Here is an 11224-nt window from a genome sequence, read left to right as displayed (position 1 = left end):
AAGACCAAACTACAGGGTAGTGTCATGTACAGAGATCCCAACCCGCCGCCTTGGCTCGTCCCTTCCTCTCCCGCCAGAAGGAAGGGCCTTCGATGCTTGCCATTAATTTTTATTTTCTTATTACAGAGCGAGCCTACAGAATAGCAAGGTTACATTTTAACAACAAGAATTCCTTAAAAAATATCTCCATCCAGTTCCAAATCATAGATAAGTGAAACCCTGACAAGAGCACATCTCTAAAGAAAAGACACCCCCCCCAAATAACCCCAAAGCAAATAAACCCCCCCCCCAAAACCCCAAAGTTAGCTGGAGATCACAGTTTCGAAGTCCCAGGTCAGATTAACCCTTTCTTTCGGTGGATTTTAAAAAAAAAAAATTAAAAAAATTAATTTTTGCAGTGAACCAGCTGAAGGACTCTGGGGAAGGGAAGGACAGAGATTTCTTCTTGTACTTCGGGGGGGGGAAAGACTAACACAGTGCATGCCACAGTCACAGAGAGCAAGATCACGATTCATTCGAGGATGTGATCCTAGAAGGGGTCACCTGCGTTAACAAGTTTATAACGAGGTGGTGGAGTCTCTTCCCCAAAGCAGATCTTGTTAACTGGAGGAGGAAGCGTTGTGCTGCAAACGAACCAAAAAAACCCAAAAATAGAAGGGAAAAAAACCCCCAAAACCAAAAAAAAACCAGGCCTTCTGAACGAAAACCACCATTGTAAACTGTCCAGTTTATTTAAAAAAATGACTACAACAGAGACAACATGAGATTTCATATCTAGACTAGCTTCCTGGTGTCGCACGGCACAAACATACAACAGGTTCGGTTTCTGTCTTTATTTAAAAGAACAAAGCAAAGAGATCGGAGTTGGGTGCTAGAGGCTTCCGTTTGTTTCCAAAAAGAAGTGTCATGTACATATATAAACCCTTCCGCACAAAGAAGGGTCTTGTCATGTCTTGAAATATTTTAAGTTTTGTCCTTCATGTTTTATGGAATAAAAAGTTCAGCCTTTTTATTGCATGAAACTAAACCTGGGGTTTTGGCCCCCGCCACGCGTCTCCCTGCCCATACACCTAGCTTCTTCTTCTTCTTCTTCTTCTTGCATAATTCGTTGAGATCCTCCGAACGGCAGCTGACTCTCTTGATCCTGGAGAGGAGGAGGGGGAGGGAAATCACACACTCATCGTCATGCTGGGGGAATACTGGAAGAGAGACAGAGCCAGGGTGAGAAACCAGGCAGGCCAGACCCCCGACACCGAAGGGGGATGCAAAAGGAGGCGGATGACAACTATACAGCAACCTAATTGGATCTAATAAATCAGAAGGAGAGGATATGCTGGAGACTCAAATTTATCAGGGCATAATCTGCTCTGTAACGTGCTTTTCCAGGGAGAAAATCAGCAGAACAGTATGGGGTGAGATGCAATTTAAAACAAATAATTAACATGCACGCGTGTATAAGCTGCTAATAGAGGAAGAAGGGAAGGGATGTCTGCAGCCACACACAGCGCCTTGAATCGGCGAGACCAGCACAGCTCTCCCCTCCCTTGGTACACCCCCGTCCCACCGAGGACCCAAGCTTGCACCCACCACTGTATTTCCTCTTCTGTCCTGGAGCAGCTCACACACAGCACAACTCAGGTCCAAAAGGGACCCACCGCCAAGCCCACCCACCCCTCTGCTGGGATGCCCCAGGGACCGTCCCCCCGTCCCCAGGGAGGCACTCACTCACATTGTCATTTTGGAAGGAATGGAGAAAGTTGCCTCCCAGCTCCCCGTCGTCTCTTGGAGTGCCCGGGGGATTGCTAATGCCACTTATGTTGTTTGGAGAATTCTGTGGGAGATGAGGGGGGAGGCGATGAGCAGGTCCCTGCGCCCCCCAAAACGCTGTGGGGGCTGGACACAGCCCCACCTGCCCTGGTCACGTTCCCCCGACGTGTCCCCATCCATTGGGGTCACACCGGCACCCCAGTGCCGAGAAAAGGGGGCCCACACACCTGCTCTGCAATTCACTTACTTTTGGAAGTCCATCTATGTCTCCTGACCCTGCACAGGGGGGACACAAAAGGAGAACAGCCTTATTGAGCATGCAGCAATGGCCCCCACGCCCCCCTGCCCTGCTCCCCTCCAGATCTCCCTTCTGATTGCCAGCCAAAGGCTCTGCTTCAAGCACTAGTCCGAACTGGGGGCTGTCCCGGAATGGGAGCAGGCACTGGGATGCTCTGCTGGCATCCCCGGGGAGCTCCCCAAGCTGCAGCCCCCCACATGGGCGCTCACCTAACGATCCGTTCATGTGATGGGGCTCCATGCCACCCATGCCGCCCATGGGGCCGTCAGAGCCAGGGCCCATTGGGAACTGCAGAAGAAAAAGGCGACAAAACCAAAATCAGCCACAAAACCACCCTGCACGTTTGCCATGGCCCCAGCGGCTCCTGGGGACCATCCCCTCCCCAGCCATCCCTCTGGAGCAGGGCGAGAGGAGGGATGCATCCATGCCCCAAGGCTGCGGCGCATGTCTGGGGGCTCGTGGTCCTGTGGGTTCACCCATAAAATTTGGCCGGACAGGTGCGGGCAGACCCAGACCCATGGCAGCGCAGAGGGCTCCCTCCAACCAGCATTTAATGAGATTTAAGTCTGCCCGTATCCCACAAAACACAGCACCTCGCTGGGCATGCAGCTGCCACCACCTTGGCCAGAGCAGCAGGACCGCCGCTCTCTTAATAAGCATAAAAAATTAACAAAGTCACTGAAGAGTTAATCGCTTTTTGATGGTTTGTTTTATTTCTGTTTTGTAACAAATGGCTGAAATCAATTAAACTGCTTTACTCTCAACTGATGAAGTTAATTATGATTTGTTATGGTATCTGATATGTAAATTATTAGAAAGCAGACTTACATTCGATCGACTGCCTGCGGGCGGTACTGGATTAATCATTGTGTAGATGTTGTCACTTGAATTTGTTGAATCTGTGGAACAGTGAAGCCCAATAAGTCGGGTGATTAATTCATTTCTTAATTAAAACAAACTCATGCCACTTGAACTCATTCTTTTGTATTTTATCACCTAAAATTCCCTCTAAGTACCACCATTTTCTGGCTAATTTGTATTTAATGAAGATCCACAAAGTTTTTAATCACAGAAATTCAACTATGAAAAATAATTCAACTCCTGGCTGGGAAGCATGGGGAGGTAATTCCCAGCCGTGTGGCACTCCTCATCTCCCCACTTCCCTGAGCCCTGCAGCATCCAAATCTGTAGGGGGATATAGGAACATTCCCAAATGCCATCCCAAAGCCAAGCAGCCCATACCACTCGCTCCCCGGAAAGGCAAAAGCTACATAAATTGGTTATTGCCCGTTGGGCAGGGGTTGCCTGTGCTCGGCGGCGCAGCCCCAGGGATGGGAGTCTCCCGGCAGGGGAAGGGGCAGGTGCCCAGGAGGGCTGGCCCCGGAGAGGGGGAGTCTCGGGGGGGCTCATACCTGCGGGACTGGGCATGATGGGCGTCCCCGGAGGACCACCGCCGCCAGGCGGACCCTGTGGAGAGACAAAACAGGGGTCAGATGTGGAAACACAAGCATCGCCCAGCTCCCCACATCTTCAAACACCTGCCCCAGCTGGACCTCACACCCCCAAACACAGCCCCCCCCCCCCACCCCCGGCACCGATATCCCCCCAGACCGCATGAGCTCCCCGAGCCATAACATCTCTGCACCCCGACAACAGGACGGACAGATGGAGCAGGAGGACTCACCACGTATGTACCAGGCGATGAAGAAGAGTATGGGATCTATAGAGAGAAGAGAGCCGGGTTCAGCCGCGGGGTGCACAGGGGCTCCCATGGGCTGGACCCCAGCTGGGGACAGACAAGAGCCCCCGCACCCCCCCAGCCCAGCAAGGACGGGGGTCCCAGGGCCCACCAGCCCCCACAGCTGCACCCTGCCGCAGGGAGAGCAGCGCAGTAGCAGGGCTTAGGCTTTAGATGCAGCGCCTAAACAAGAGGCTGGGGAACCCCCTCTCATTAGCAGGATTCAGCTAACGGGGAATGGCTTCATTTGGGGGACAGGACAGTCCCCGACCAGCCCCGCTCTTGCTTCAAGGACTGTGGGATACTCACTGAATTAGCACTGCTGGGGTTCGGCCACGGTCTGCCAGCTCCTGGCCCCCTGGGGTCAAAATTAAACAGGGAAAAGAAAAAAAAATGTTGTGTACTTATTTGTACGGTCCCACAAAGCCTGAGTCAGCGGCCAAACATCCCCGGTGCAGGGTTTGCCTTACATGTTAATTCCAGGCATGCCGGGACCTAGGGAGTTGGGTGGAGGTCTCATGCCGCTGCCGTAGTTCTGCAATGATAACCAAGGGTCAGTCTACCGTAACAGGAAGGGAAACCGGAGAAGACAAGAGAAGTGGGGAAAAAAAAACCCAACAAAGAAACAAAAACCCGAGAGGGTTAGTTTGCAAAAATGAGCTTTAAAAAAAAAATATTAGATGATGATGAATGTAGAGGCAATTAGCAATTGGGTTTATAAAAACACCAGGCAGCTGAATATGGAAGGGAGCCAGCTTGAGCCCCAAAGTCCCTGCTGGTCTCTGATACCACACTGGTGGAGGGAAAACAGTCCCCTCCCAGCTCCAGGAGACAAATCTGCCCACAGCCCCCAGGTGCCAACAACAGCCTTTTGGGTTTGTCTTTTTGCGCAGGAGAAAACAGGGGCGGGAAGAGAAAAGAAGGCGTCGCTTGGAAGGTTATTGCTGGAAGGTTATTGCTGCAGCGTGAGGACGGGAAAAGCTGCATGAGCTCCCCCTGAGACGGAGCATCCTCTGCTCCCAGAATCATGGCTGGAGTAGGGAAAACCAAGCCAGGCTTGTCTTCCTGTTGCTTCCCAGCTCTCTGCTACCTCCCCTGGAGTGGGTCTGCAGCCCCAGGGAGCGGGCGAGGGTAGGCAGCCCCTCAGGGCTCCTCTCCTGGCTTATTCCACCCCAGCTTAGCCTCCAGTCTGGACTGGGAGCCTCAGATCTGTGTCCCTCATCTTGTAAAACCAGCTCTAGTACAAAGCCAAGCCCAAGGCAGCGAAGGAAGAGGAATCCCCTGAATGCCGCGCTCCATTTGGTCTGCGCTTTACTCCCTATGCCCTCCGGGTGATGTGCCCGGATTTAGGTCATGCTGCTACTCCTCCCCTTCCACCTTCCCCCCGCGATGCATCTTTTTGGGCTCTATTTCTGCCATTTACAGAAAAAATTGCTAGGGCAGGAGGGGGGCTGGCTGGCTGCTTCCTATTTCGCAGCCCCTCAGAGCACTCCAAGCTGGATTTTAAGTGCAATACTTTGGTGCCATCGATTTTTCCCTGGATGCACCGGAGCACGGTGCTCTGCTGAGGGCATTGCCAAAGTTTGTTTTGAAGAGGCAGAAAAGGGTTTTCCCCGAACAAATTACCAGCAAGTCCTTAATTGATCGAAATTCCTGCCATTTACAGTGAATAGCAGCATCAAATCCCTTGTTTAAAAAAAAGAAAAAGAAGCGCTCAGCGTTTTTAATTGGAGCTGAAAGGCTGGAAAACGAAGCCATCTGAACGATGCTCAGTCAGGGAGGGTGGGAAGGGAACGCAGCTGTGCCGAGTGACCTGGATGCCGGGCTCCGGCAAGACACCGCCAAAACCCAGCGAGCTACAAACCCTCTTCACAGAGGCACCGGCACACCTAATCCTAGCTTCTGCAGAGCTAAACCTGCGACTATTAAAGGGAAAAAGGCAGCGGAGATCGGCTGTAAGGGATGATTCATTGTCCGTGCGTAATAAGTAGCTGTTGTCAGGACGCCGGGATGTCCTGGCTGGGTGCTCTTGCAGCCCTTTGGAATAATTTAAGGAGTATTTGGGAAGGTCCTGATGCAAAGCTTAAAGAAAAAAAAGTCCTGGGCACACAAGGTGTGAGGGGCTGCTGGGTTTAGTTTGATATTTTTGGTGGTTGCCTGTGCTCGTTCCTGGATGGCTGTGGGGAGGCAGCACCCCATGGGTGCCAGATTGGGAAGCCCAGCACTTCCCCAGGGGAAGGCTGCCTTTTAAAAAGCCTCTCCCTAATGTACATACACAGGGAACGGCAGAGTCAAAAATAAAGCTCTGAACATTTCACAACTCCTGCCGGCTCCCAGAGCCGCCACCATCCCACGCGGCACTGAACGCGCGCTCACGGCTTCCAAGTTTCGCGGCGAGCTTTGCAAGTGGGAAGCGAGCAGCCTCCCCCAGGCAAACCGCCACCGCTCTCCTTGGCGCAGGCCACGCTAACAAATGCCGTTTTTTTTGGGTGCAATCCTCCAGGAAAGTAGGATTTTAAGCAGAGCAGCAGCACTCAAAGCGTCCCCGGCTTTGCTATTGGAGGGCCTGTCTGTGAACCGATGCTCGTGCAGGCTTTTTATCCCCTGCCCTAAGATGGATCTGGGTGCCCGCAGAGACAGCTGGGCATCCCTGAGCAGCATCTTCAGGCTGGTGTTAAAAAGAGATGACACAACTCCCTCTTTACACAATATTCGCTTATCTCAACAGTCTCCAGGGGAAAAACAAAACAAAACTCCAGCGCACCCGCTTGTCTCTTGACAGACTCTGATCCTCGCGCTACAAACTCGACGTAGGCGACGATGCAGAGAGGATAAACCTCCAACCAAAATATGGTAATCTGGTTTTGAAGTCTTGTAGAAGGAACAAACAGGAGTGAGTCAACAACAAGCCACTCCGTAAAGTGAATCAATGGAAAGACAGCATATATTAACCCAGATCTGCTTAATTTCACGAGTTGACTCCCCTTTCCTGAAACAGAAGCTCAAGCAGGCAGCAGGAAGGGCAGGCAGAGGGGAACCTCACAGAGGAAAGCCTTATTCCCCTGCTAAAAGGATCTTTGCCATTTCTTTTTATTTATTTATTTTTAATGCAAGCCTCCTTTCCCTTTCCTGCTGTTAGGGTCGTAACTATTTCCCAGGCAGGCAGCGTAATGCACTCAAAAGGCCGCTCCGGTGCAGCACTAAGTGCCGTCCCCTTTGACGGAAGGGCAGGAGGGAGGTTGCAATACCCTTAATAAGCTCTGAAGACCTCACTCATGTTAAAAGGAGGGATTTCCAGATGCAAGACTAATGTAAAACGCATTAACGCTAATGGGGGGACTGGGTGGGGGGGAACTCCCAGCCCTTTGAGCCCCAGGAGGTTGTTTCGATGGTGCGCGGCGTTTGCCGAGCTGCAAGATGCTCTTAGGCACTGGGCTTACCTGCGGACCGGGACCCATGGGGCCCATCCCTCGCGGAGGATTCATCCTTTGCATGGGGCCGCCCATGTTAGGGTGCCCTGTTGGGAGGAAAGCAGGGGCATTACATGGCACAGCAGCCACTTTGGGTCCCAAATTAACAGCTAATGAGAAACAGTAACGTTCAACCCTCCTCTGTTGGGTTTACCTTGCTGTCGCGTGGGATCCATCGAATTGGGCAGCAATGGCTGTGTACCGGGAACGGCGCCCGGGGGCTGTGAAAACAAGGGGAGGAAGGTTAAAAAAACCAAATTGCTAAAATACAGCCTACAGAGATTGCTGCATCCTGCATCCCGGGCATCTTCCTACAGCCTCCGGGCATTTGCCTCCCCTTTCCTTTTGCAAACACCCTCTAAAACCCAAACAAAGAGCCAGCATTTCCTCCTCTCCCCGCAGCCCATGCGCTGTCAGGCTGCCGTATTTCAGGGGAGCGGGGGAAAGCCCGGGCTGCACGGGGCAGAGGCATCAAAGCCAGCAGGGAAAGGAGATGAGCAGTGCGGCTGCCCGGTACTGACACAGAGCCAGGGCCAAAGCGTACAGGTTGCAGCGATTCATCGGCTGCCGACAGGGAGGTGCTCCATTTGCAGCAGACCCGTATTCAGACCTGTCCCCACACAGGCAGGAAGGGAAGGTGGGTGCTCCCCCTCCCCAAACCCAGCTCTGCTCGGGCAACGTGACTATTTAAAGTTCAAAGGCTGCTCTGAACAGATAAAGGGGGAGAAAAATACAGATACCATCTGCCTGGGGGAAGCAAACTGTAAACAGTTTTGCTACAGCGCTGCCTTTTATTTGAATACCGACACAGACAGATCCCACTGATGGAGCACAGCGTAGGCACCAGGTGTGCATGGCTGCACCGAGGCCGAATCTGCCCAGTCCCAATTTTTTTTGCAGCTTGGAAAATGGCAGCAAGAGGAAGATAAACCAGGGGAGTTGTAGCAATGGATATTTACACTTCTGCCGCCTGACCTTCCTGCCTGCCTATTTATTCCTCTTGTCCCTCTGGATGTGACCATAACCTCGCCGAGCTCTGGGTAGGTACAAACCTGTGTTTTATATGTGGTGTTTGGGAGGAAAAAAAAAAAAATCTTTCTAATTAATTTTACCCACTGCTGGATGCTCAACCCTGTTGTAAAAGCAGCCACCCCAAACCGGTCACCTGCCTCTCCTGCCACCCCAAACCGGTCACCTGCCTCTCCTGCTTGCCCCAGCTCACCGTGCTCACATCCAGAGGCGCTCGGGGCCAGCCTGGGGACCACAGCAGGACGGGGGCCCGTTAAAACTGTCCCACGAGAGGGTGCCATTAATTAATACCTTGCTAAACCAGCCACCAGTGCCCTGAGTGGGAGGCTCTTCAGGCCCAGCCGGGCTTGGGAGTCCTACATCAGCCCCCCGTGAGTTTCTCTCAGGTACATCTCAGCTGTCTCACCATCATTTTGCAAGTTCCAGCGACTCAAGTCTCAAATCCAGCAAGCACAAACACGAAGCAAGCTGCTACATCCTATTTCCTGACTATTCTGCTCTTTCTGCTAATAAGAGCTATATAAAAATAATGTTGTTAGCCAAAAACCAAGCTCCCAAGACAATTTGTGCACAGTCACCTTTGCTATCAAAGGAATTACAGGTTTCCTTTAATGTCCCTTTAATGACAAGTGACCTCTGGTTCGGTCATTACCCTATGGATCTGCACGGCATCATTGGGAACGAGATGAATTCCTCAACCAAAGGCCACGCGTTCAGGCAACGCGTGGGGTGGAAGCCTCCATCCCTAAGGCCAGAAACAAACTGCCCTTGTTTAAGCTGGGATAAGAGGATAAACCCAACCCAAAAAATTCAGCAGTGACCTGCCCCGCTTGACCCCGCTGCTGATCTAAGCGTTCAGTCAACCCAGCAGCAGGATTATCTCCATCACTTTAATTTTCTGCGATTGCAGGGAAAATCCAGCTGGGCAGCGAGGCTGTGTGCATGACACAGCCGAGCTGAAAACACCACAAATAAAAAGCGGCACATGCCCCACTGCCATTTACACCTCGGATATGCCCGAACCTCAAAAAAAAAAAAAAAAAAAAAAAAAGTTATGTGACAATGTGACACTTGATGCTCCAGCACCAAGAAGACGGAGGATGCCCGAGGGAGGTGATGCCTCCCATCCAAACCCAAGGAGCGTCTGCAGGACACCTTGCCCTTGTTCCCCTCCCCAAATAACAGCCATCCCCAGGAAATGCACTGGCATGGAGCCCAGGAGCACAGTACCTGGTTGCCCATCCTGATGGGGGGCCGGGGACCTCCGGCGTAGCGCGGCGACATGAACGGCTGCGGGGACACAAAAGCAAGGTCAGGGCCGAGCTGCAGGGAGGCAGCACGCTCCCCACGCACGCCGGTTAGACTGTACACACTGTTTTTGGTTTTTTTTCTGGAGACATCCTTTTTAAAAAAGTTAAGTTTCAAAAGAAAAAAAAAAAAAAAAAGGTGTCCGGAGTCCATTTTTTAAACATTTTCCCTGTAGATTTATTGTTTGAGAGCGTTTGACATCAGCAATACTAGGTGAGGCTGTTAAAGTTAGTGCATGGGAAACCCTGAGTGTTAGATACTGTTCAAGTTTAAATATATAGAGATATATTAAAAAAAGTGGCACATAAGCACATACAGACACGCACACACAAAAAAAACCCCAATGCTAAGTACTGAAAAAAAAAGAAGAAAGGCTTAAAGTTACTTTTTTTACAACTGCTGCTACTAACAGAAGCTTAAAAACCCACATCAAGTTAAATTTCTCAGGCTACCTTGGGAAGGTAAAACAGTCTAATACCCATGATTGACTTCTCAGTCCATTGACAACTGCACATCAAAAAAAAAAAAAAAAAAAAAAAAAAAGGAAAAAAAAAAAAGAGGGGAAAAAACCAGTATTTTGCTTTGGAGCTGGGATGCCCGGGGGGATGCTCCCCGGGGGAGCGGGTACCCGCTGCCCAGCATGCTTATAGAGGGGGAAAAAAAAAAGCAAATCGAGCGCACGTCCCGGTTCACAGCCCTACCCATCGCTAGTGTCTTTACCTGACTGTGGGGTCCCATCATGCTGTTAGGATTGTGGGGTGGAGGCTGTGCGTGTGGCGAGGGCTGTGACCCAGGCGGTCCCTGTGAGGTCAGACAGTAGAAGGAGGTTATAGATTAGCACATGAAAGCGCAGAAAGAGCTAAAAAAAGGATTGACGGGTGGACCTGTTTTGTCGGGAAGTCAGTTCTCCCGTTTTTAAATTTGTTTTCTTTTTTTCCTCTTTTTAATTGAGTTTCTATTAATTTGTAGCTGAACAATGAATAATGATATATGCAAAAAAAAAAAAAAAAAAAAAATTAAAAATCAGAACATCTGTCAAAATACAGCAGCCACATTGACGGTAAATGGTCCGGTAGTTCAACCAAGTCTGCAATGATAAACACACAGGGAAACACTTTGCAAGGGCGTGCAACGAGGAAGAAAAAATATGCAGGAGAGGACCAGAGAGGTTGGGGGAAATAGAAAAAATACCCCCAAACAAAAAAAAAAAAAAATAAAAAAAAATCATATTTTCCTCTCTCATCCCAAAGGTTGGAGACACCTCTGGGGTTTTGGTTTTTTTTTTTTTTGACCGTGGTTCACTGGAGGTGCTGGAGCGAGTGCAGAGGACGAGGAGCACGTCCCAGCTCGCGCCTGGCAGCGTTTGGCCGGCGCAACCGGGGCTGCATCGCCAGACTGTACGGATGCAACATCCTTCCTCGAGGTGGATTCCCTAAGGATGCGAGTAAAATGGCTTGCGAGCAAAGAAAGGATGTCTAGGGGAAAAAAGGAGAGATTAGTTGGTGCAGGTTTAAGGCTGCAATGCAGCAGCTGCTGACATTTTGGGCTTGAACGCCCACTTTTTTTTTTTTTTTTTTAAATTTCCCTTAAAAGCACAAAATGAAAATTTACTTG

At 50.7% G+C, this 11224-nt stretch overlaps 1 protein-coding gene across 18 annotated transcripts in view; it reads right to left on the bottom strand.

Annotated features, from left to right (window-relative positions):
- Window positions 1–1098: 1098 nt before the first annotated feature.
- The window catches only part of SSBP3 (single stranded DNA binding protein 3), a 53250-nt gene continuing 43124 nt past the window's right edge, over window positions 1099–11224 (bottom strand). For 5 of the 18 annotated variants that reach the window (XM_075711724.1, XM_075711731.1, XM_075711734.1 and 2 more), the window contains 12 exons: window positions 9533–9592; window positions 7428–7494; window positions 7244–7320; window positions 4274–4338; window positions 4113–4161; window positions 3750–3785; window positions 3478–3532; window positions 2894–2964; window positions 2275–2353; window positions 2015–2043; window positions 1730–1831; window positions 1099–1199 (listed from right to left, as the gene is read on the bottom strand). In XM_075711724.1, the coding sequence (XP_075567839.1) occupies window positions 1170–1199; window positions 1730–1831; window positions 2015–2043; window positions 2275–2353; window positions 2894–2964; window positions 3478–3532; window positions 3750–3785; window positions 4113–4161; window positions 4274–4338; window positions 7244–7320; window positions 7428–7494; window positions 9533–9592 (720 nt within the window). In that variant the 3' untranslated portion in view covers window positions 1099–1169. Of the gene's footprint in view, window positions 1200–1729; window positions 1832–2014; window positions 2044–2274; window positions 2354–2893; window positions 2965–3477; window positions 3533–3749; window positions 3786–4112; window positions 4162–4273; window positions 4363–7243; window positions 7321–7427; window positions 7495–9532; window positions 9593–10330; window positions 10412–11224 lie in introns of all 18 variants that reach the window. The other 13 variants (XM_075711722.1, XM_075711730.1, XM_075711728.1 and 10 more) reach the window with 11 other exon arrangements.

This window comes from Pelecanus crispus, chromosome 5, assembly GCF_030463565.1.
Source record: "Pelecanus crispus isolate bPelCri1 chromosome 5, bPelCri1.pri, whole genome shotgun sequence".
In the NCBI taxonomy this organism is placed as follows: Eukaryota; Metazoa; Chordata; class Aves; order Pelecaniformes; family Pelecanidae; genus Pelecanus; species Pelecanus crispus.
The sequence above is the reverse complement of the archived record's forward strand: the minus strand, read 5'-3'. Positions and strand labels throughout refer to the sequence as shown.